At 44.1% G+C, this 26,723-nt stretch overlaps 1 protein-coding gene across 1 annotated transcript in view; it reads right to left on the reverse strand.

The window, feature by feature from the left end:
* Window positions 1–26,723, reverse strand: part of KCNK17 (potassium two pore domain channel subfamily K member 17) — a 61,737-nt gene that overhangs the window by 6,663 nt on the left and 28,351 nt on the right. Inside the window, exons 3-4 of the mRNA XM_054972302.1 lie at window positions 18,391–18,502; window positions 422–588 (exon numbers count right to left, since the gene is read on the reverse strand). Coding sequence (XP_054828277.1) covers window positions 422–588; window positions 18,391–18,502 — 279 coding nt within the window. The remainder of the gene's footprint in view (window positions 1–421; window positions 589–18,390; window positions 18,503–26,723) is intronic.

Here is a 26,723-nt window from a genome sequence, read left to right on the forward strand (position 1 = left end):
TTTCATGTTTGTTTTGAGTATGGAAAATAGCTTCTCTTCAAAGCCACATGACTTTGGCTACACAGATACCATGTAATACACATTGGTTTGGGAAGTACTATTGCTAATATAAATATTCATTCTGACACCACCAGGCTCTGTTCAATGAATCTGAGGATTTAGGATGGTGAGGGCTTGGGAATCATACCCCCCCACCTACTCATACCACCTAATTATAAAATTTCTGACTATGGACCTGTGTTCCTTAGTGATTTTTAGAACATGAGAAGGCCTCAAATGTGGCCACTAGTTAAAACATCAGCACAGGTGGATGGCTTGCAGCCAACTGAAACCCAACAGAAAAATGGTGCTGCTCTTATGTACCTGATCTTAACTAATTAATATTAGCTGAGGTAATCCATAGAGAACAGGCACAGTTTACCTGCCAGTGAAACTTCTCACCCAAGCGGCAGGCGCACTGCTGAACACCAGAGAGCATCAGCTGTCCTATCCTGTTCAGGAGCACAAGGTTTAAGGGAATCCCAAAGAGGGCAAAGAAGATGCAGAAAACTTGTGCAACCACTGTGCTGGGGCTCAAGTTCCCATAGCCTGAAAGGGAGAAAACAGGGTTGATAATTAGGTCAATGGAAATTCTCACAATTAGGTGGCTGCAACCGCAATCCTGTTTTACTGTCATCAAACAAAAGAGGGGGTAAGAGGTTAAAAGTGTGCAAGATTGTTCAGCATACACGCAGCCCTTGAGCCACTTCTCTTTAACTTGTGCACTCAAATGAAGTAAGAACCTCATCCATATTGTCTGAGATGCCAGAAAATGGGGAAACCAATGTAAGACAAAAGTCAAAATACCAGATGATCAGTTTTTTTTAAAAAAAATCCAGAAACTATTTTTCTTTTCAGACTCAATTCTCAGGTTGTAGGATTAAAGGAAAGTGTAAGGAAAATAAACTTTTAATTCCGGATGCAGGACTTTGTACTTGAAAATTAGTACACCATATCTTCTAGCTATGGGCTCAGCACCAACCATAATCAGGCAAACAAAAATCCTGACTAGTAACTAAGGCTATAATTCTAAGACAGACAGACATGGAAGTGAAGTATCAGTGAAAGCATTATTTCTGAATAATCACACGGACGTATAAAATCATTACGTTACCTGAATCTTATTGGCTCATGACTAGAGATGGGCACGATCCAAAAAAAATTAACGATCCAGCTGATCGTGGATCAGCATTGGCGACGATCCCGAATTAACGATCCACACCGATCATCTCTCGTTCCCGAGCCGTGGATCGTGGATTGTGGAGGCCAAAGCGGGCCGCGCTGCTATTCCCAGCTATGTGGGAAGGTGGGTGGTGGCGGCGGCCGCCAGGCCTGGCGGGCACGGGGAGGTGGCGATGAGCCGCCTCCCCTCAGGTTCCATTCAGCAACACAGGAGGTCTGTGTTTGGCCGTCAGAGCTGCCTATCAGGGTTTGCAGGGATGAGATTGGAGTGCCCATGGCTACAGAACACCCCCTTCCCCCTCCCTCCCCTGGGTCTCTTCTCCCAACTTGTGACTGCTTTGCTGCTCCATGGTTGTAAGGAAGCCCTGCTGATCAAGGAAAGCTGGGCTTCTATTCGGGTTTCCAGGGTGGCAGAAGGAGGGCAAACAGAGCTCAGGCTTTCCCCTGGCTCTGTTGCCAGGGGAATAGATTGCTGGCGCCTGAGAGTCTGGATCCCTGATCCGAGCCCGAATGCAACGATCCAGGCCTCTCCCAATCACTGGATCGTTGGCCGTGGACGATCACGATCCACCAGGTCACGATCGTGCAATCACCATTATCGTGGGTTTTTTTCGATCGTAATGCAGATCATGCCCATCTCTACTCATAACGTCCCCCAAGTGGTACATGCTTCTGTGCTTAACACTGACCAGCCGTCCTACCTCCTTCCAATCATATTTCCAACCAAGCTAAACAATTCCAATGCAACACACAATATCATCCTGCTAAAGGGAACAAAATAGCTCTTATATTTTTCTTCACTCTTTTTTGAAAGATGATAAACAAATGACTTTCCCAGACATTTTTACTCTTCTTCTATTTGTCCAGTATCATATACTTCCCTAATTAAGCATGTGCTTGTTCCTAAGCAAAGAAACATTATCAGCAGCATCACTGCTAAGATGTGGTATGCAGATGTCAAGGAGCAAGCTCTCCAAGTTGCAGGAGAATCCTTGGCCGTTTTCACACTGCTTACCGGCCATGGAACATTGTGCCAAGCTCCTGGAATGACAACTTTCAACTCTGTCGTTCTGGGAGCTTGGCGCGATATTCCGTGGCCAGAAAGCAGTGTGAAAACGGCCCTTTATTTAGGATAGGTTTGCACTTACCTCTTTCCACTTTTTTTGAATGCGAATTTAATTCCACTGGGGCAACTCACTTCCCTTAATTCAATATGAAGTTGCTCCATGCCCTAGCTTGCTTCCCAAATACTGTACTTTTATGTGCAGTGAGGTTTTTTTAAATTGTTGTAATTGTTAAAATGTAGAAGAGCGAACATGCAAGGCTTCCCCCTATTCTGAAATAAGATTCTCCTGGGGATTGTAACACTAACATTTTCTGAACATGCAGACTGGCTCTGATTCTATTTTACCCTGGAAAAATGTGGTACTGTGGAGTTTCATAGTTGCAGGGGGGAGTTAAAAGGCCTGTACTTCTTATACCACAACTATGGTTTGCTTTGATCCAACTTCATTTATACTAGCTTGCACATTTGTTAGCGAAAGGGGTGAAGGTGGCAAGCCTTGTACTAAAAACACAGATTCTGACATCAAACCACACTGCACAAATAGAAGCTGTTCTAAAACAGGTTTACATGAAAACATACATTGTCCATTAAAACCGAAAACTTTAAAAGAAACACCAGTGAGCACAAAAAATGGTATTTAGGAGATAACCACAAGATCCCACATCACAGATCCATTTACCCTGATGAAATTTCAACTACCTCTTCAAACACAGATTTGCAGTTCAAGCAACAAACATGCCAGATTTTTTTCAATTATCTGAATTCTGAAGGATAAAGCAGTGTTTTGACATGGCAGCTGCAAAAACAGAAACCTGTAGAGCATATTTATGCAAAACAAATTAAGCTGTTTCATAGTGTTTGGTGCTGTTTTTTCTTTTATGCCTCTTTATGCAGTTGCTTTTTTAAAAATATGCATACTGCTTTCATTGTTTTTGATGTTATTGTATCTTGTGTTTTATTTAGAAACTGTATTTGGCAAAATGCTTTGGGAGAATTGTGCCACATATCAAATAAATAAAGAAGGAATATTATTCTGTGAGTAGTGATTCATATTTAGAGGGCACATCTATCATGATAATTTTTGTTCCTACCCTATGGCGACGAGTGGCAGTTCTGGAAACCTGTGCCTCTTGGTAGTGGTAGTAAATGGTAGTGACAAGTGGTAACAAGCTGAATGTCACATGGAGTTGAGGAAAACCCTCACACAGGGCTCAGAAACAGAAGGGAATACATATTGTTAATTTGAAGCGCAACAGAATTTTAAAGACCGAGGAATCAAGGGTAAAGAAGTGTACCCACAAAGCTGCCTTATACTGAGTTGGAATATCACCCAACCTAGTTCATTAATATTGTCTACTCTGTCTCATTGGTGGCTCTCAGACAGAGGAGGTCTTTCCCAACACCAGATTCCTTTGATAAGTTTAGCTGAGATGCAGGGCCTTCTGCATGCAAAACAGGTGTTTTTCCACTAAGCCATGACTCCTCCTTGGGAAAAACAAAATCAAAAAGAGTCCAGTAGCACCTTTAAGACTAACCAATTTTATTGTAGCATAAGCTTTCAAGAATCAAGTTCTCTTCATCAGATACATGGTACAGAAACTGGTCAAATATAGAAGAGGAGGGGGGAGGAGAGATAAGATGCAATTAGGGGGGGGGAGAGGGAGGATGCAACCAAAACATTCCTTTGCTAGTAAATGTAAACATCTCCTTTTGGTGTGGAGATTAATTGGCTTGTGTGAGGCTTCAAAGGAGTTTGCCGTGTTGGTTTGTAGCAGCAAAACAACCAGACCATCCAATTCCAATGTAGTATAAGCCTTCAATAAGAGAGAGCTGTGGTTATCGAAGGCTTATACTACATTGGAATTGGATGGTCTGGTTGTTTTGCTGCTACAAACCAACACGGCAAACTCATTTGAAGCCTCACACAAGCCAATTAATCTCCACACCAAAAGGAGATGTTTACATTTACTAGCAAAGGAATGTTTTGGTTGCATCCTCCCTCTCCCCCCCTAATTGCATCTTCTCTCTCCTCCCCTCCTCCCCCCCTCCTCTTCTATATTTGACCAGTTTCTGTACCATGCATCTGACAAGGAGAACTTGATTCTCGAAAGCTTATGCTACAATAAAATTGGTTAGTCTTAAAGGTGCTACTGGACTCTTTTTGATTTTGCTACCACAGACTAACACGGCTAACTCCTCTGCATCTATGACCTTGGGAAAAACAGTGACCTTCAGACACAGAATGGTCTACAGAAGTCTTTTGTAGCCCTGTAAACTATAGATGGGGAGGGTTTTCTCAGTAAAACCGGAATCAGCAACAGATCATGGTGATGGCTGTTGTGGGTTTTCCGGGCTGTATTGCCATGGTCTTGGCATTGTAGTTCCTGACGTTTCGCCAGCAGCTGTGGCTGGCATCTTCAGAGGTGTAGCACCAAAAGACAGAGATCTCTCAGTGTCCAATACATAGTGTCCAATACATAGATCATGGTGACCCTGTAGGTATCTACATCACCAGCTGTCACTGTGTATTGTCTGATGAAAACGTACAGAGATTTAATATTGGCTTGGGCATGTACTTCATTACTTATTTGACACAAATAAAACACAAAGATGAGAAGACGGAGGTAGTACTAGTAACAAAATCATTAAAAATTAAGCAGGGCCAAATCCACATTACCCCTTTTTTCCCGCGTTTTCCCCGCATTCTTCCCGCAATCACGAGCCATGGTCACATTACCTCATTAAACAGACGCATTTCATTCGCATTTCTCCCGAATATGTGGTCACAGTTTTTCAACGGGAGTTTCACGGTGGCCGTGAACGGTCCAATGTGCAATTTACGCGGTTTTTTTAAAAACCACCCCCCCTTCCTGTCTCTCCGGCCATTCCAAGAGTTCCTATTGGCTGATTCAACTTGCAAGTGCTCCGCAGTCTGCAAAAGACTGTTGACTTCATAGCATTGGATTTATTGATTATGCTGTTTCTGAATCAAATCTGGTAGTTTGAAAAATCATTTTGGGGTGAATCCATCCTCAGAACGGACTCGCGAAACTTCCTTTTTAACTGTTTTTTATTTTTTTATTTTATATTACTGTAATATCGAAATTACAGTGAATCAATCATTCAAAATAAAGAAAACAGTCGCTGCCGAGGGCCGTCCCAGCGGTGGGGCTGGAGGTGCTGGGAAGCCGGCGGGCTCATCGCTCGCCTCCCCTCCCGCTGGGGTCAAGAAGGTGCCCGGCAGACCGAGTCAAAGCCCGGGCGCAGCCAACAGACCGGCAAGCGCGGGGCTCCTCTTCGCTCCTCAGCGTGTGGACGACATCGCCGTAGTCTCTGCTGGAGGCTCCCGGCTCAGAGCGGAGAAGGGACTGGCCGAGGCATCCCCGGCTGAGCCGAACGGCGGGGCTTGCGGGGGCTGCCGGGACAGCAAAGGCGGCTTGGCCCGTGGGCTGGCACGTCCGCGGAGGGGGGCTGAAGACGAACATGGATTTTAAAAACTGCTGCCAAGGGAAGCGGGCGGCGGTGGGCCAGGGATGCTGGCCGAGGAGACAGCCGCGTCCCTCCAAGCCTCTCTCTGCAGTGAGCCAGTGCCGCGCTACCGGGGGGCGAGGATGCGCTGCGCTGCGAGGCGCGCTCTCCACTGCGGGCACTCCGGCTCAGGCGCTCGCCACGCAGAGGCCCAGCTCACGGGGCGCAGGGGCGCCTGCCCCTGTGAGGTCGCCCATCAGCGCGGCGGTCCGCGGGAGGGGAGGGGGTGCAGCCTTCCCCCCTTGGGGTAAACGGCCCTCTGGCCGCCAAGCCGGCTTGACTCCGCAGGCGCTGCTGCTCCAGTCTTGGAGAGGGGGGAAGGGGGAGCGGACGGCTGGGCGGCGTCTCGGCGCGCTCCACTCGCACAGACATGCAACCCGCACCTTTCAAACCAGACTTTGTATGGCCCCTCTTCATCCAAAGCAACTGACTGGCCTGAACCCGCCCAAAGCTTGGCTTTGTGAAACTTCAGTAAAATTCAAGCACTGAACTGTCCCGCATAGGAAATGCCCATGAAAGCTTCCCACATGCTTCAAAATTTCCAAAAAAGAAACAGAAGAGCCATCAGTGCTGTCAGTGGGGGAAAGAGAGGCATCATTATCTTCAATGATGTTTCTTTATAACACAAGATCGAAATAACGGAAAAGTGAGCTCAAAAAATTTTTTAAAAAATGGGCGGGTAAAAAGGTCCCGCCCAAAAACGCAGTTTTCGAGTGGCCGTGTGACTGGAGGGACGCGCGGGAAAGGCGGATTGGAAGCAGGGATGTGAACGAAGAGGAAAAAATCACAGATTGGAGGCAAACGGAAGATATCCGATAAACATGCGGGTAATGGGTGAATGTGGATTCGACCCAGGTCTGAAAATAAACCATTTTGGTGTATTACATGAAGCGTGTTGTGTGTTTGAGAGACAATTCATACAGACCCTTTTCACTTTCCATTTGTATGTTCCAATGAGCCTGTATTCAGTGGGAGCATGAGATATGTTTTAAATAAATGAATACAAGCACACAAGCTTACTGGATGACTCTTGGCAAGCATCTCTCTCTGTCCCTATGAGCAGAAAAAAAAAATCTTCCTTTCTTATCATTTCCCAGTCCAGTTTAAGAGATCTACATTTCTGGGATTAGGAACTGCTGGTATAATTCAACTGTTGAACAGCTGTCTACCCACATTGCATGACTTTCAGTGGAACACAATTTGCATGCACATCTCAGTCTGAAAGGGTATGTGCATTTAGATATGCATCTAAACTCACATTCCATGCAAAGAAATGTGGGGAAGAGGGTGCCTCTGTACTTCGATGTGCAGTTTATGACCATCATTCATTATCTGATTTTATACAAAAAGATCATCTTAGCTGACCAAGAAAACTTTGTCCTATGGACACAGCATTGAGAACAACTGTGCTTGAAAGAGAAATAGTTATTCAAGCACAGAACATGCAGGGCATGTTTCCATGAAGCCAACTGCTACCCTTCTGCTTGAGATGGGAAGTGTTTCACTCACCTCAGAGGCCCTCAGAAGATCTCCTATGGGGGGGAAACTGGGGATCTCCTATGGGGGGGAAACTGGGCTTGGAGGATATACAACCTGAGAACTTGCAATTATGTTGTTCCTGCCACGAATGTATAATCAAACATAACAGATTAGCATATCGTATTTCATTATATAGAAACATGTCAGTTTAAAGTTCCAGGTAATATAATTTATGCTATCTAGAAGAATCAAGCTTTAAAGTAAATATAAAGTCTGCTTATATACTACTCTTCCAGACAGATTAGTGAGCCATTTAGAGAGGTAAACAAAGTCAGTGTTATTATTATCCTCACAATGACAAATTGATTTTACAGGAAAGTTATTCAGGTTGAGGAACCCCTGTGGAGCCAGGGCTGAACAAATCCATATTTAATTCTATCCCCAATATCCCTGTTGTCCCCTGATAGAAGGGCTCAGAACTTCAGCCAGTAACAGACTAAGCATCTCCAAACAGATGTTAATAGTGAGAAGTGGGCAGAGATTTAATTTTTGTCATATCTAGATTACACATTATGTTGGGTTCTGCAATCTGAACTTCCCACCATTGTGGTCTCATGCAATTGTATTGGAATTGGAGCTGTGGAATAGGAGAAGGTGGGGAATGTGCTCTTTCCCCTGTACATTTGGCATTAAGGTACATGAAGTGTGGGTCCTAATCAAGAAGCCACCTTCTAAAAACTGCTCATTGTGGGAAAAGTGTGCTCACTTTCTAAATGATTTTTCTTCAAAATCTTTGCTGCTTGTAAATGGCGGGTTGTTAAGTGCATCACAGGAAAGTGTATAAGTAGGATTCTAATGATGCCATCCTAAGCAAATTACACCATTCTCAGCCCATTGACTTCAATGCACTTAGAGGGCTGTATTTCTGCTTAGGATGCCACTGTAAATCACTAGGAAAACTGCCCACTCAAGGCACAACAACTGTGCAGCAATTAATGTCACAATTTGTGGGCTGAGCTGGATAGGATGAAGGCAAAACTTGGTTTCGTATAGATCTCCAAAACCACTACTTCATTCTGGATTATATCAGTGCGCCAAATATTCTGGTCTGTTTCATGTCAATCTACCTGCATATTCTGTCAGGTGTTCTTGAGATTTTCCTACTCATTTTGAAATTAACACAATTTGGTATGTATAAAAGTCTGTAAAAAACCAGGCACAGAATGATATTGTACTGCCATCTTGTGGCTCAACGGGAGCCCATAAAAACGACAATCACAAGCAGGATGCTTTTCCTTTTACACCTTCCTATGTATCTGAAATTGCATGTGGATATGTCACTCCAAGAATTGCTGAACTACTTGGGGCTTCCCCTGCAAAAGGGGCATCTGGAAGTAGAAATCAGCCTCTGGATGTGCACATTGGCTTGCAGGCACACAGACACACGCGCACAGAGGTATATTTACATTGCAAAACGTAACAAGAGAAGCAGATCAGGCTCAGACTATATTTGGCAGCCTCAGCCCCATTTATTTAAATCCAAGACAATCTCAGATGTATAAAATGGAGGGGAGCACCAATTACCACCCAGTTTCGAATCTTCTGTTCCTGGGTAAGGCAATTGAGAGGGCGGTAGCAGAACAGCTGCAGGTATACCTGGATGATGCCTCTATCCTGGATCCATTCCAGTCTGGCTTCAGGCCTGGCCATGGTATAGAGACGGCTCTGGTCACCCTCACAGATGATCTGCGGTGACACCTGGACCGGGGCGGGGCGGCACTGCTGATACTTTTAGATCTTACAGCAGCGTTCGACGTGGTCGATCATAATCTTCTGACCCACTGCCTTGCCGATGTGGGGATTTGTGGAACAGCCCTGCAATGGCTGAACTCCTTCCTTCGCAATCGGGGACAGAGGGTGGCACTCGGGGAACAGATGTCTGTTCACCATTCTTTGGTATGCGGTGTCCCTCAGGGGGCAATTCTTTCCCCAATGCTATTTAACATCTATATGCGCTCCCTCACCCGGTTAGCCCGCAGCTTTGGGCTGGGTTGTTACCAGTATGCGGATGTGGCAGAAGCACCTAAGCTGAGGCAAGAGCACATGGTGGAGAGCTGAAGCTAGAAAGTAAGGGTTTGTTGTCTTTCTGCCTTTTGCCTTTCCTAGCTACTGTGTGAGAAGCTGAGGGTGAGTGGGTTCTGTGTAGCTTGCTAGAGAGTGGTTCTGGTTAAATTCTGTGTGAGGCTGTTGGGGGCTGAGTGAATTGCTGTTGTTTGCTGCTGGTTGCTGTTGCTCTTGGTTACAAGCCCCGCCCCCTAGTGTCCTGGGGCCCTGCTGGGCTAGGCAGGAAGGCACCTTTTGAAACAAAAGGCTCCTCCTTGCCAGAGGCGTGAGCCTTTGGCGCGAGTCTTAGCCTGGGGATCTGCCTGGGGGACCTGAAACTCTGCTAGTATACTGGTTCTGCTAGTACTCTAGGTATATTTGGAAGGCAATCATGTCTACTGAAGCCCCCTTCGCAGTCACCTGCATGGAGTGTGCCATGTTTGTTTTCCTCCCAGAAGAGAAGACAGAGTTCACTTGCCAGAAGTGTAAGCTGGTCAGTTTTGGAAGAAAAGGTTCAGAGCCGGGAGGAGAGGATCACCACCCTTCAGGAGATCAAGGAGGGAGAGGATTTTATTGACAACAGCCTGGGGGCTCCGCACAGCCAAGAAGAGGAAAGTTGAGGAGGAGGAGAAAGAGTTGATCTCCCTTCTGAGCCTCCTCTCAGATCTACAGTACAAACCCAAAAGCGTCAACGAAGAAGATGCTCTGGTCCACTTGAGCTCAAGAATCGCTTTGAAGTGCTAGAGATGGTGACAGAGGTGACAGTGGAAGGAGACCCGCAAAGATCTGGAAGAGGGAGTGCAGAAGACATGGGGCCACATGGAAGTGGAAAAAAACGGAAGGTGGTAGTCGTCGGGGACTCCTTGATCAGGGGTATGGAACGCCATGTCTCTGGGCCAGATCCCCTATTCCGAGAGATGTGTTGCTTGCCGGGAGCCAGAATTCAGGATATTACCGACCGGCTGCCAAAACTCATCAAGCCTGCTGATAAGGACCCGTTTGTGCTGATTCATGTGGGAACGAACAACACGGCTTCGAATACTGTTGCAAGAATTAAAGAGGATTATGAAGCCCTTGGAAGGCAGTTGAAGACATTGGGGGCTCAGGTGGTATTCTCTTCTATCCTTCCAGTCATAGGAAGAGGAGCACGCAGGGAGCGGACCATACTTGAGGTGAATCGTTGGCTGAGATGGTGGTGCTGGCAGGAGCGCTTTGGGTTCTGGGACCATGGGATAGGTTTTCTTAGAGAAGGCCTTCTAGCACATGATGGGCTTCACCTCTCAAGGGCAGGGAAGAAAACGTTTGGAACAAACCTGGAGAACCTAATCAGGACAGCTTTAAACTGATGCCACAAGGGGCAGGGGACGATCGACATGGCGACTTCAGTGATGAAGTGAACACAGTGGGGACCCACCTGGGTAGGAAAGGTCAAACAAAGGTACAAGGCTACAAGTGTCTATATACCAATGCCCAAAGTATGGGCAATAAGAAAGAAGACCTTGAGCTTCTATTGCAAACAGAGGGCTATGATATAGTAGGAATTACTGAGACTTGGTGGGATGATTCCCATGACTGGAATGTGCTAGTGGATGAGTATGAGTTGTTCAAGAAAAACTGGAAGTGTAGAAGAGGAGGTGGAGTGGCGTTGTATGTGAGGAGAGGGCTTGATTGTCAAGAAGTTATGGAGAATGGGGCGGGCAGCCCAGTGGAAAGCATATGGGTAGAAATAAGGGGAGGAAGGACAAAGGGTATTATTGTTGGAGTCTGCTACAGACCACCTGACCAGCGAGAAGAAACGGATGCTGCCCTCTTTGAACAGATTGGCAGAGTATCCAGACATCAGAACCTTTTAATTATGGGTGACTTCAACTTCCCCGATGTGTGCTGGGAGACAGGCTCAGCAAAGCGTCATGAATCACGCAATTTCCTGACCTGCCTGGCCGATAACTTTCTTTTTCAAAAGGTGGAGGAAGCTACAAGGGGTTTGGCCATACTAGACTTGATATTAACCAACAGGGAAGAATTGGTAGATGAGATTAAGGTGGTGGGGACCTTAGGGGGAAGTGACCATGTCCTTCTTGAATTCCAGGTGCTGTGGGGAGCCAAGGAAGTTCATAGCCAGACTCGTAGGTTAGATTTTCGTAGGGCCAACTTCGATGAACTCAGAGGCTTGATGAGAGTCATTCCGTGGGGGAGTGTGCTGGAAGGGAAAGGAGCGAGTGAAGGGTGGGCCATTCTCAAACACGAGCTTTTGCAAGCTCAAGCCCTCACTATCCCAGCAAGACGGAAACATGGTAAGGGCTCCAAGAAGCCGATGTGGATGCACAGAGAACTCCAGAATAAGCTAAGGGAGAAAAAGGAAATGTTCAGGAAATGGAGAGAAGGACAGACCTCTAAAGAGGAGTATAGGAGGGTTACTAGGTACTGCAGATCAGCCATCAGAGAGGCCAAAGCTCAGTACGAGCTGGGTCTGGCCAGGAGGGCTCGATACAATAAGAAAAACTTCTACAGATATGTGAGAAGCAAACGCAAGGTAAAAGAGGCAATTGGACCGCTGTTGGGAGTAGATGGAGAAACTCTGATGCAGGACAGAGAAAAAGCAGACAGGCTTAATGACTTTTTTGCCTCTGTTTTCTCCCTGAAGAACTCAGGCACATCTAGAGATAGTAGAAAATGTGGCAGGACACCTGAGTGGCTAATTGACATTGACAGAGAGGTTGTGGAGAGGCATCTGGCTGCATTGGATGAATACAAATCCCCTGGGCCGGATGGGGTGCACCCAAGAGTGCTGAAAGAACTTTCCAGAGAACTTGCAGAACCCCTGTCCATCATCTTCAAGGCCTCCTGGAGGACTGGGGATGTGCCACAAGATTGGAGAAGAGCGAATGTTATCCCAATCTTTAAGAAAAGGAGGAAGGATGACCCGGGAAACTACAGGCCGGTCAGTCTGACTTCTGTTGCTGGGAAGATATTAGAACAGATTTTAAAGGCATCAATCGGTAAGCATCTGAAGGACCACTCGGTGATCCGGGGAAGTCAGCATGGTTTTGTTCCTAACAGATCTTGCCAAACCAACCTGGTTTCCTTCTTTGATCGAGTGACCAGCTTACTGGATCGGGGGAACTCTATTGACGTGATTTATCTGGATTTTAGTAAAGCTTTTGATAAGGTCCCCCATGACATTCTGATGGGCAAACTGGAGACTGTGGAGTAGACTATAGGACAGTTCGGTGGATAGGGAACTGGTTGGAGGACCGCACTCAAAGAGTGGTGGCCAACGGCGTTTCATCAGATTGGAGGGAGGTGTCCAGTGGGGTGCCGCAGGGCTCGGTTTTGGGCCCAGTACTTTTCAATATTTTTATCATTGATCTGGATGAAGGAGTGGAAGAGCTGCTCATTAAATTTGCTGATGATACCAAATTGGGAGCGGTAGCAAACACCCAAGAAGATAGAATTAAAATTCAACAAGACCTGAATACTCTGGAGAAGTGGGCAGCTGTGAATAGGATGCAATTCAACAAAGACAAGTGCACAGTATTACATCTGGGCCACAAAAATGGGAAGCACAAATACTGGATGGGGGATACACTTCTGGGCACTAGTATATGTGAAAGGGATCTTGGGGTAAGAGTGGACTGTAAACTGAATATGAGCAGTCAGTGTGATGCGGTGGCAAAAAGGCTAATTCAATCCTGGGTTGTATCAAAGGGGCCATAGCATCGAAATCGCAGGAGGTCATAGCCCCTCTCTATACTGCCTTGGTCAGGCCACACCTGGAGTATTGTGTGCAGTTCTGGAGGCCTCACTTCAAAAAGGATGTGGACAAAATCGAGAGGGTGCAGAGGAGAGCGACAAGAATGATCAGGGGTATGGAGACTGAGCCCTATGAGGAAAGGCTGAGGCCTTGGGAATGTTTAGTTTGGAGAAGAGGAGGTTGAGGGGGGACATGATTGCTCTCTTTAAATATTTGAAAGGCTGTCATTTGGAGGAGGACAAAGAGCTGTTCCAGTTGGCAGCAGAGGGTAGGACGCGAAGCAATGGGCTAAAACTACATGCACAAAGGTACAGGCTGGATATTAGGAAAAACTGTTTCACGGTCAGAGTAGTTCAAAAGTGGAATCAGCTGCCTAGGGAGGTGGTGAGCTCCCCTTCACTGGCAGTTTTCAAGAAGAGGCTGGATGAATACTTGTCAGAGATGCTTTAGGCTGATCCTGCACTGGGCAGGGGGTTGGACTAGATGGTCTGTATGGCCCCTTCCAACTCTATGATTCTATGACACTCAGCTCTATCTGCTATTGGACGGCCAGTCTGATCTTGCTCTGGATTCCTTGGCCAAGGGTCTTGAGGCTGTGACAGTATGGTTACATCAGAGTCGCCTGAAATTTAATCCCCTGAAGATGGAGGTTCTGTGTCTGGTTTGTAGGGCAATCGAGCTGGGGACCTGGCTCCCAGCCCTCGACGGGGTACAATTGAAACCTTCACCAATGGTGAGGAGCCTGGGTGTGACCTTGGATGCCATACTTTCAATGGAGGCCCAGGTCACAACCGTTGCCAGGTCTGCCTTTTTTCATCTTCGACAGGCCAGGCAACTGGCGCCCTATCTTTTGCCCCAGGACCTGGCTACAGTAATCCATGCAACTGTCACCTCCAGGCTAGACTACTGCAACTCACTCTACACTGGGCTGCCCTTGGGCCTGACCTGGAAGTTACAGCTGGTCCAGAATGCAGCGGCACGCGCCCTTACCGGAACGCCAATCCGAGCGCACATTCATCCTATGCTGTGCCAGCTGCACTGGCTCCCAGTGGAGTTCCGGATCCAGTTCAAGGTGTTAACCTTGGTGTTTAAAGCCCTTCATGTACTAGGACCTGCATACCTGTAGGACCGCCTCTTCCATTATGTCCTCTGCAGGGTGTTGCGCTCTGCAGACAACCAACTCCTGGTGGTTCCTGGCCCGAAGGACATCCATCTGGCCTTATCCAGGGCAAGGGCTTTTTCTGCCCTGGCCCCGGCCTGGTGGAACGCTCTCCCGCTGGAGATCCGGGCCTTGCGGGACCTGTTACAGTTTCGCAGGGCCTGTAAAATGGAGATGTTCTGTCGGGCCTTTGGCTGAGTGCCAGCAGGTGTCCTCCTTCTTCCATGTAAGACCACCACTTCTTCTGCAGCTGCCCTCAGCCATCTGCTATGCCTGTATACTGACTCCCAATATTTGTTTAAATAGCTTGCTCCTGGACTATTTTAATGACTTTTAAAAAATTATTATTGATTTTATGTTTTTGTAACTTTTAATGTATTTTTTTTACGTTGTTAGCCTCCCTGAGCCCATCTGTGGGGAGGGTGGGATATAAATCAAATAAATAAATAAATTTATGTCATTTATGTGCAAATTACAGGAAACAGGAATCAGCTTTAAAGGGAACATTTGTATCAAATGTTGTTCGTATGGTAGAATGATATGGCTGCAAGAAAAGCATGCATATGAGGAGATGAAGAGGCTCTAAGGAAACAAGCAAGGGGCACAGAGAAGATTTAGCTCTGTCCACTTGTGTGCCCTTCTGCTTCAAAAACCAAAATCAGACCTCCCAATGACCACTATACATGCAACTAGAGCAAGGCCAGGCAAAGCAGAACCCCAAATGTCCAGATTCAAAATATGAGAGTGAAGCTCAACAGCACATGAAAAATAATCACGAGAAAGCATTTCTCTTAAAGCCCATAGAAAACTCTCTGTAGTCTGACCGAGCACTTGCATTAGGGAATTGAGCAACAGCAGAAGTGGGTATGTGGGGTATGTGGGTACTCTTAGAGATTTTTAAAAATTCAGATAATGAAATACCATGATGTAAAGATGGAAATGGATTACTACCCTTAGACAATGTGCAGCCTACATTAAGGCTTTTAATGTACTAGTTCAGAAAGAACAAGGAAAGAATGTCAGAGGGAACAATTTATAACTAAGTTGTATCCATCTATTATTAATTTTCATTATAAAGAGAGAGAGATTCTTTCTCTGGTAATGTAATTGTGGTTTGTGCTATCAGCGAGAAAGCAGCTTCCTCATTACTGAATACTTAACTAAACCCTAGAGTGTGCAAATTTTAAAAGAGGTGAGATTAGGGTTACCAACGTCCCATGGGGAGGGGCTTGGAGAACTCCCAAAATTACAATTTATCTCCAGACTACATTGATCAGTTCCCCGGGAGAAAATGGCTGCTTTGGAGGATGACTGTGGCATAATACCCTGCTGAGATTATCCCCTCCTTAAACCCTCCCTCCTCAGGCTCCACCTCCAAATTTTCAGGAATTTTCCAAGTCATACTTAGCAACCCAACGTGGGATATAAACATTGTAAACACATCAACTTTTCACTTTCTGCTAGGAAACATTTTTCTGCTCATGGGAACAAAAAGACTATAAAGCAATCAGCCAGGACTACGCGTATTATAGTGTCTTTGGATGGTGTTGCGGCTTATAGGCAATTGGGCAAGAACCTTTATCATAGGCCATTCAAACTATTTGTTGATTTTAGAGACTTTCTATGCTGCTTTTCAAGAGACATACACAGCTTTCTACCCATACCTTCCACCAAAAATCCAGTATCAAACATTCCACAAGTGGGCCTGTTATTTATGGTGAAGTTCCATATGGAATTAATTCTGTCAAGTTTTCCGAGAGACAAAATTCTATACCATGGGCAATATCCAGTGGAATATCAACAGGAGGTGTCACGAGATTGCGAGAGTTTGATAAATCCTAGGGGCTTGCTTGGTTTGCCACACTTTGCTTAAAGATGGAGAAATCCCAGCAATGTTGTGTGTGTTATGTGCCATCAAGTTGCTTCCGACTTATGCTGACCCTATGAATTAACAACCCTCAAATGTCTTATCATTAACAGCCCTACTCAGAATTTGCAACTGGAGGCCTGGCTTCCTTTATTGAGTCAAGCCATCTTGTTTTGGGTTTTTCTACTGCTTTCTGCTTTTCCTAGCATTATTGACTTTTCCAATAAGTCGTCTTCTCATGCTACGACCAAAATATGATAGCCTGGGTTTCATCATTTTAGCCTCTAGGGAGAATTCAGGAATGGTTTGATCTAGAACCCACTTATTTGTCTTTTTGGCCATCCATCGAATTGGTAATATTCTCCTCCAGCACCACATTCCAAATTAATCAGTTTTCTTCACTGTCAGCTTTCCTCAGTATCTAACTTCACATCCATAAATAGTAGTGGGGAATACCATAGTAAATATTATCTTGGTTCCCAGTGACACATCCTTTTCCTTAAGGATCTTCTCTTGTTCTTTCATGACTGCCCTTCCACGTCTCAGTCTCCTTCTGATTTCTTAGTTGCAGTCTCTATTTTGGTTGATGATTGAGCCAAGGAATAGAAAATCTTTAACAATTTTGGTTTCTTCATTGTCAACTTTAAAATTGTGCAAGTCCTCAGTTTTCATTACTTTTGTCGTCCTGATGTTCAGCTGTATTCTTGCTTTGGCACTTTCTCCCTTAATCTTTATCAGTAGTCATTTCAAGTCTTCTCTATTTTCTGCCAGTAATGTGGTGTCATCTGCATATCTCAAATTGTTAATGCTTGTCCCATCAATTTTCACTCCACGTTCTTCTAAATCTAATCCAACTTTCCTTATGATATGTTCTGTACATAGGGAGATAATATGCATCCTTATCTGACACCTTTGCCAATTGGAAACCATGCTGTTACCCCATATTCTGTCCTTACAGTAGCTGCTTGTCCAGAGTACATGTTGCACATGAACACAATCAGATAATGTGACACATCCCTTTCTTTTAACACAATCCATAGCACCAGCATTGCTACCAAACATTGTACAGTCCCATATCTGAAGACTGAGGAAAGAACAGACACAAAAAAGAAATATTAATATCCCACTGCTGCATTGAAGATGCTTGATCACTGGTTTGGGAAAATGCCCTCCAAAAGGAAGGGTAACACACACCCCGCCCCCATGGAATTCAATAAATCTCAATGTCAAGTAAAAATATCAATATAAATTATTTCAATCAGTGCAAGAGAAAAGTGCAAATGTGCTAAAGTGCTACACATACAATCAACCTAGTGATTACATATATAATACTGCATACAAGAAATAGATAATGAATAAATTGCATAAATTATGATGGCCAAGATAAAAAATGTCAACACGTTTGATAACATGCCTTCCACAATCACTGCTGGTTAGAAAAATCTAAAGTATGCTGAATAACTGTTGCTTCTTCTTTCCTGCTGCAGGATAGGAATATTCTCTGTTCTATTGTGTCTTCCCAGACCCAAGGTAAGTTACAAGTCTTTTGTTGTTTTAGCATTAACCATTGGTATTGCTTGTATTTTTCAGATCACCCTGAGTCCTGAAGAAACTAAGATTCGTCACCCACTCGTCCAGTTTAATGGTGATGTCTTTGATAATACGTTATGAATGGGAGTTGATTGCAGTTTGAGGAATCCCTGAGGAAGCTCAGTGAAACAGGTTTTCTGCTAGCAGCCTTTTGGGGCCAGGGCAATGAATCTTAGCTTCCCCAGGACTTGGGGTGGTCTGAAAAACACAAGAAATACCAGTGGTTAAGGCTAATACGACAAAAGACTTATGACTTACCTTTGGTCTGGGAAGACACAGTAGAATGGAGAATATTCCTATCCTGCAGTAGGAAAGAAGAAGCAACATTTGTTCAGAATACTTTAGATTTCTCCAGAATCCCTGCCAACCTTGCTGCAGAAAGGATCATTCCCCATGGAAAGAATATGCCCCAGGATTCTGAAATACCTAACTGCACAGAAATAATACCATACTTTGGCTATCAAGCAGGTTAGCTTGGTATCTTAAGGAATGTAACACAAACCAGTGAAGGGAGGAAAACAGGTGTTTCCCCGGACACTGGAGACACTGAAAGGAGGTAGAATAACTATACTTCTAGGATTTCTTTACATAATTTTTCAGATGTGGCACAAAAGAATTCCTACCAATGGTTGTTACTGCAGAAACACAGAAGAAGAAGGAGCCAACAAAGTCCCATCTCCCCAGACTTGCATTTCCTTTAAGCATAAGGCCACTCTTGTAGGTCTGGATGATATGCTGTAAAGAAACAACAAAGAAGAAGGGTGAGACTTCCTGCACACAGGACAGTGACTTAGCCTACATTTTCTTTCTAGCTGGCTCAATGAGCCTTTTAACTTTGCAACCATGTGAAGTGTAAATAACCTAAGGTATGATGTTTGACAGGTATGAGAAAATAACTTTAAAATAACTGAAAAATAAAGTTCAATTTATGAACATTCCATGGCAGTGCAAATCATGATCATAAAATGTGCCTCTAGAAGCAGCAGACAGGTAGGCACAGGGATAAGTAATTTTGAAAGAAAAAGCCCATGCAAACATTCATCCTTTATTCATGTATGCTTTAAGATCATGGAAAGAAAGTGAAAGTGTCTGGAACAGACAGGTTCATTATAGGGCACCCACAACTCTTCTATGAACTTGTCAGTCACTATGAGCAAGATTCTTACTGACTGGGACAAAACTGACTTAAAGCAAACAGAAGGCCAGATTAGTCACTTTTTAAAATGAAAAGCAGCAGCATAATTCTTTTTCCTTAAGCTATTTTCTGCACATTATTTGGCTAAATAGTTCTACCTAGGTGACATATGACCTTGGCAACTATTTAGTCCAGTGTTCCATTTCCTACAGTGGCCAACCAGCCAACAAACATCACATCTTAATATCAACCCCAGGTAAGTGGAATTCCAAACACTCCCTTTTAAGATTCTCTCTAGTAACCATCAGGACACATTTTACTTGATTCTTTATCAATCAACATGCATATGCAGTGAAGAAAAAAATACCAACCAATGTATGACATGGAAGATACTGTTCCAGAGTCAGGTCTTAGTTTTCAAAATAGAGGCCAAAGCCTTACCTCAAATTAAGCACTGAAGTTGGTTCTTATAGAAGCCACTTCACACATGATTATTTTCTTTCAGAAATATTATTCATCATAGGAAAATGTGTATACCTGTAAAGTTACCAGTTGCCAGATGGCTCCTCCCTATTATTGTTGCAAAGGGAGGGGGTGACAATGTGAAAAGAGTGACAAGGAGGAAGAGGAGAGAGAGAGAGCAATACATTAGGGAGGTATGGACTTCAACCCACTTAGAGAAGCTTATCAATAAAATATTTTAACTCATACTGTTCCTGGACTCATGCAGTGAAGTCTTTGAGAGTTACTTGGCAGAACCTTACAAAGGGCTTTGGACGCTGTGACTGTGTGGATGAAGCAGAGTCGGCTGAAGTTGAACCCTGTGAAGAAGGAGGTCCTGTATCTGGGTCAGGGGTTGTTGAGCTTGGGAATCCGGCTCCCAGCCTTAAATGGGTGCCTTTGATGCCTGCTACCTCTCTGCCCATGACCTAGCTACAGTGATCCACACAACAGTCACTTCTAGATTGGACTATTGTAACTCACTCTAAGCAGGGCTACCCTTGAAACTGACCCAGAAACTGCAACTGGTCCAGAATATGGTGGTGCATGTCCTCACGGGAGCCCCATTTAGGATATATATCCGACCTGTACTACGCCAGCTGCACTGGCTCCCAGTTGAATTCTGCGTCAAGTTCAAGGTGTTGGTGTTAACCTTTAAGGCTCTTAATGGACTGGGACCTACATATCTTCAGGACCGTCTTTCCCTATATGTTCCCTGGAGGGGAACATCTGCTGGTGGTCCCTGGCCCCAAGGATGCTCACTTGGCCTCAACCAGGGCCAGAGCCTTTTTGGCTCTGGCTCTGGCTCTGGCCTGGTGAAATGCTCTCCCAGTTGAGACCTGGGCCCTGCATGACTTTTTACAGTTCCACCAAGCCTGTAAAATGGAGACATTCTGCCAGGCCTATGAAAGTGGTTGAGGAGCTGCCGAACTGTCCTGCTGATCCCTTGCCTGTTTTCCTTTGTTAAGCTCCACTTTTTAATGAGATCTGTGGATTTTATTATTTTTTAATAATTTTAACTATTTATTGTATTGTGGTTTTTATGATTTTATGATGTTGTGACCTGCCCTGAGCCCACTTGCAGGGAGGGTGGGATATAAATAATAAATAAATAAATAATTTTTACAGGACAGAGATCATGATAGCTGGGAAGGGTCCCTGAATCCCCCACATTTGATGCAGTCCATCTGACACTTTCTGACTTAACCTAGGGCTTATACTGGACACAGAATTACTGGAGAAGCATGTTAATTCAGCTGCAAAAAATTGCATTCTGCCAGCTTCATTCAGCCCAGAAGTTGGCTCCTCAATTTGACCAGCTAATCTGTCCACATGGATCCATACTGTGGTAACCTCAAAACTAGACTACTGTAATGTATCTTACATGGGCCTGCCCTTAAAGTCAATTCAAAAACACCAGTTGGTACAGAACGCTACAGCTTGGATATCACCTTGAGCTATGCAGAGTATACATATCATATCCATTCTGCAGTCACACCACTGGTTACCTATCAGTTATTAGGTTCAGTTCAGGGTGTTGTTTGTTTATTACTCACAAACCCTTAGTGGGCTTGGTCCCACAAACTTGCAAGATCACCTCTCTTGCTGTGATCTGCAACAGCTTCTCTCGTCTGAGCAAAGCTTTCTGAAGGTGCCACAGTGCACATGGGTAAGATCAGCAATTGCCCATGCACATGCATTCTCTATTGTAGAATGGCCTGCCTAAGGAGATCAAGGAAGGCTCCCACTTCTCTGGAATCCCACAGAATGTGCAAAAAAGAAACGTACAGGGCATTTTAGAAAGGAATTAGAATTCTAATACAATGCAACAGTTGAGGAATGCATTTTTAGAAGGGAATGGGATTATAATTAATGCAACGATTATTGTATATATCATCATGCTCTTACTGCACTGCCTCAGGAATCCACTTTCTGCATTGTATATGGTATGTCACTCGTTAGACAAGTTTCTATTTGTACTGTTTTCTAATTCTATTCTATAATCTGGTTTATTAATTTACTTCACTTATAACTCATTTTTTTTTGCTGAGACTCAAAGTGGATTAGAAAATATAAAGAACAATTCAATCAGACAGCAGAAGATATCCAGTAAACGATGCAATAGTACTAGGATTACAGAATTATAAAACCAAACCAAGCAAAATGTCTAAGGCATGACATATTGTAATGTAGAAATTTAACGGTAGAAGACAGTACAGTAAACGCATACAATGATGCTGTGACAGAATCGGCATAAAAATGCCATGTGCTGCATCCAGCAAGAGGCCAGTAAAGGCTTGAAACTGCAGCAGGAAGGGAAGATGATTGCCATGTTCCTGCCCCTTCTGTGGCTAGCTAGAGAGAGAATGGCAGATGGCAATAGACTGATGAGCTGAGGGCCAGTGCTAACAGAAGAGGGGGATTGACAGGAAAAAAACCCCCCTGAAAAGTGGAGAGTTGGAGCCTGGCTTCTGACTGGAGAGGGCCAGACTGAAAGTCCTCTGTCTGAAGAAGAAAGGGAAAGGTGTACCCTTACTGTGAAAACAAAGTTTGTGTGAAGCACTTTTAGTCTAAGTACTAGAGTCGGACAGCCAGTCCTAAATTTTACTGAGACTCAAGAGATCTGGGAACTTGTAGTTGGCTGAGGAAGTATGTAGAAAGGTGTCTCCCCTTCGACCAAAGGAACAAGGTTATAGCTTTGATATAAGTATAACTCCTACCCAGTATCTGGAGAGGGGTTTAACTCACTGGAGTATCCTGACGTTTGCCATAAAAAGGAAGGAGTGCTGTGTGTGCAAAAATTTGAGCTTCTTATCTGAAAAGCAGATCTGCACCTTAAAGAGATCAAGTCTGATAACACCAACCTCTCATACCTAAGTCAGCATCCATAAGAAGCTCAATCATACCAAGTGTTTCATGCCTCATGCAAGTGAAGTAATTTGTGCAAAAACCACCTACTTATTGAGGTTTTCAAGTACCTGCCTACACTTCTACCTATCCAATCTACCTGTGAATCAACCTTCTGTTATCTTTTAAACTTCAATAAGCCTCATGTGCCAGTTTCATTTCTAAGAAAAACATAAACCCCTGCTTTTCCTTCTACTTAACTTAGCTGGGTAACATCACAACCGATAGGTTCCTTTAGGATGGGACGATAAAAATTAAGTTACGAACTCAAACATGCTGCGGAAGGCTTCCCAGCCCAGGAGACAGCTTCATATGCTTTAGGAGGAAGATTTTACCTCTAAGGAGGGGAAGGACAAGGACAGCACCAGCTAGAGAAAGCAAAGGGTTTGGGACAGAAGCATTACAATAAACATTGCAATAGGCTATAATAGGCATGTCCTATTGCAATGTTTATTGGATATTCTATGCTTTTTAAATACTTTGTAATCTGTTTTGAGTCTCAGTGTGAAAAGTGGGCTATAAATGACTAAAACCTGCTCTCAGATCACTTTTTAATGTGGACAGGCACCATATAAAAATGAATAGAAAATGAGAAAGAGTCTCTCCAGTCACTCATTTGGGGGAAATATGGATACCTCCATAAGGTGAAAAAAGGACCAAACAAACAGCAGGAAGGGAAAGAGTTAAGCAACCCCTCTCCCCTGCCATTCCTCTCCTTAAACTAAATACCTCCCAAAAGCTAATTTTCACTTTTTAAAAACATTGATAGAATGTTACCCATATCTCCTATGTACCACTTGATTTGATTTATAGACACTAAAACTGCACAACTGTGGATGTATCTCAAGGGCTATGGAACCTACTTATGCATTACAGATCAGGTGGTTTATGTATTTGAGGGGATAACAACTATTCAGCTGAAACCAGACGAATACCACATTCCTAGTAAAAGGATAAAGAACTTAAACTCTCAATCCTCTTTGGCCAAACATTTAAAAAAGCAATCATTACAATCAAGTTTTTATTCTGAAAACCTGAAAACTTCTCTTTAGCAACACGGTCAAAAGTTGAAGTTTAGAACTAAATTCTTTTCCTCTGCTGTACACCAAAATTAATAGATCAAAGGCACAAAGGATTATTATAATACACTCTAGCCTGTTACCCACTTCTCCATCTTGCAGCTCTATCCTCTCCTTTGAGCCTAAATTTCAGAAATAAACTTTGTGTAAATAATTATCTATGTAGAATTCAATCTCATCTAAGGCACCTCCTATCGTCATATGTTCAGACGCTATCCTCTATGGTGGACAATGCCTGAGCCTCCCTGAACATTTACCATCTGCAATCAGAGACATTGAAGGTGATTTTTCTCACATTCCCTTGCTTTGATGCTGATGTGACTTCATAATATACATTTAAAAGCTACAATACATTTGCCCAATTCATACAAATGGCCAATGATGCCATGTGAGGTAGACACAACCTGAAGCAAAGTCAGAGGAAGCAAGAGAAGATGACAGGCATACCTGACTGGTCTACACAAACAAGTCACCCACCCACTTACCCATAACTCTCAACATACAAAAATGAAAGAGGGAGACCTCAAAAGTGGTAACAAGCTATTAACTAATAAAACAGATGCAATGATGTCAGTTTTTAAAAAAGAAAACCATGAATTGAAAAACAGAGCTGCCCAGGCCAAAGACATCCCTTTCCCCCAGCAGCCTCTCAGCCTACATGCCCTATGACAGGTCCCATGAATCCAGGAATAAGCTTTTCCAGGGCCAGAAAAGACTCATGGGGAGGAATGAGAAAATGTGGGAAATATTCATAGCCACCAGCGCCTTCTGCTGGTGGATCATTTGGCCCAACTTACTGTATTGGAAATGGCATCTATTCATTGTTACTAAATTTAAGAATCTTTAGAAATGGAAATGTTTCCACAGTAAAATAAAGCACTGGAAAAATTTCCACCCTACATAGAACAGCAGAGGCTGAAGATTGAAGACAGGTAAAAAGAAAATACCTTCACGTCAGTTTGCACGTACCCTTTTATAAACAATATTAACTTCCTTCAAGATGCAGAATGCTTTTCACTCAGCAGAATCAACTCACGCCCTGCATCAGCTTGCTCTGCCACATCAGCAAAGAAGACTTGCTGACTCACCAGCAGGCATAGTTGCAGCTGCGGGGGGGGGGGGAGAGACTAATGGGAAGAGGCAAAGAGCTGTGGCTGGGAGTGCAAGGGGAGGAGTGCAGGCGGGGCTATGATCTCCTCCTGCAGCCTGCATGGTCACCACCATTCTGCGAGGCGGCAGTGGAGGAGAAGGCGCCATTTCCCTACCTAGGGTGCCGTGCACCAGAGGTGGGGCTTGTCACAACTTTAGGCAGTTTTGAAGCATTGGGCCGGATCCTCTGGGTTGAGCGTTGCAGACTGGGCAGTTCACCGCAACTTTTTTGTGATCCCCTTAAGGGATCTGGGGCAAAGGGTACATGCCTGGGGTGGCTGTTGCAGGCTATCCCTTTAAGAGCTGTTGTGGCTGTTGCAGGCTATCCCTTTAAGAGCTCTGGGGGCACAGCAACCTTGCAACCTGCCATGATCCCCCTTCTTTTCACTTCAAACAGGAGCCCACTTGGGATGTAAAGGCCTTACAGAGGTTCAGGGTCTGCTCATTGTTTAACTCACCCTTGCAAACGGGAGGAAACATATTATCCTCTACCTTGCTTCAGGACAAGTTCAGTACTTGCAGCCTCATAGCAGCAGAGGAGAAACAATTCAACTCAAGGCCTAACCATGAATGTTTCATAAGAGGCTAGCATACCAGTTGTCCTGGTTTATACATTACCCACATCAGCAGTTGTCCTGGTTTATACATTACAGAAACAGCATGACATGGCTGGATACCATGCAACTTTGGAAAGAGCCATAGGAAGGAATCATGCATATTTGCTGAAACTGATGGTTCCAGCATAGTCCTCTCTTGAGGATCAGGCAACTACAACATGATGAAGATCCATACCACTTGGTAGCTCCACATGGTTCTTTCTTACAGTTGTTACTAGCGCAACATAGCATCCAGTTATGTACAGAGAAACAACTACCACATTATTACAATTATGTATGGATCAAGCATTACCATTCTACCAGCACATTAGATTGCCAATCATACGAAAGCAAATCTGCCCATATTTCTGTTGCAGTAGAAAAGAGCAAGAATCCAGTAGCACCTATACGATTAACAAAAGTTGTGGTACAGTATGAGCTTTTGTGAGTCAGAACTCACTTCTTCAGATACAGCTAGAATGTAAGTCTATCTTTCACATTCTAGCCGTATCTGAAGAAGTGAGCTGTGACTCACAAAAGCTCATATTCCACCACAAATTTCGTTAGTCTTATAGGTGCTACCGGACTCTTGCTCTTTTTTACTGCTACAGACAGCCTAACTAGGGTTGCCAGCCTCCAGGTAGTGGCTGGAGGTCTCCTGGAATTACAACTGGTCTCCAGGCCACAGGGATCAGTTCACCTGGAGAAAATGGCTACTTTGACAGGTGGACTCTATGGAATTATGCCATGCCAAGGTCCTTTTCCTCCCCAAACTCCACTTTCTCCTGGTTTCACCTCCCAAATCTCCAGGAATTTCCCAACTTGGAGCTGGCAACCCTAAGCCTAACAAAGCTACCCATCTTGACATATTTCTGTAGTTACCATAAACTAGAAATTATTTTCCCTTTCTGAAAAATGGGAGCTTACCTGCTTAACAGAGAATCTCAGAAACATGTTATTTTGAATTTCTTAAATCCTTTTAAAAGAATTTTGTCATACTGGTTTTAATGCAGCGGCTCACACTGGGCTAAGCAGTCTTACATGGTGAACACATCTATTAACTATGTGCAGAATTGTTTGCCTTCATCTAGGCTGCAAATCTTTCTGTAACAGGAAACAAATGAATTTCTGGGGTGTTTTTCGTTCCTTGCAAAATTGGTTAACAAAATGCTTGGGGGAATTTAACTCCTTTTCCTGATTTCTGTGCTGCACCTTAATTTATCAGCAAGGCTGCACCAGACAGTTTTGAAAACAATCAATTCCAAACCCCTCAAATGAACCCAAGATGATAAAAGCTCTAGCAGTTGGCTGATTATAAAAATGCAGTTAGAACTGAGAAATCCTTTAAGGAAAAGAGCACAAGTTGTAAAATAAAAGAGCCTGACCCAAACTGACTAGGTTTCTTTAATTCCATAGTCTTCATTCATCTACTTTTTTCAACTTTCTCTGTTTAAACTACTCTCAACTCCCATTTATCTTTATCCATTTGCCTACTGATCACTTTCTATTTCCATTTTTAACCTCGCTACAAAATCTACTTTTCTACAAATCTTCTTAGTATATTCTTTCAGTTTTTCCTTAGTACAATA

This window comes from Eublepharis macularius, chromosome 1 (genome assembly GCF_028583425.1).
Source record: "Eublepharis macularius isolate TG4126 chromosome 1, MPM_Emac_v1.0, whole genome shotgun sequence".
Classification (NCBI taxonomy): domain Eukaryota; kingdom Metazoa; phylum Chordata; class Lepidosauria; order Squamata; family Eublepharidae; genus Eublepharis; species Eublepharis macularius.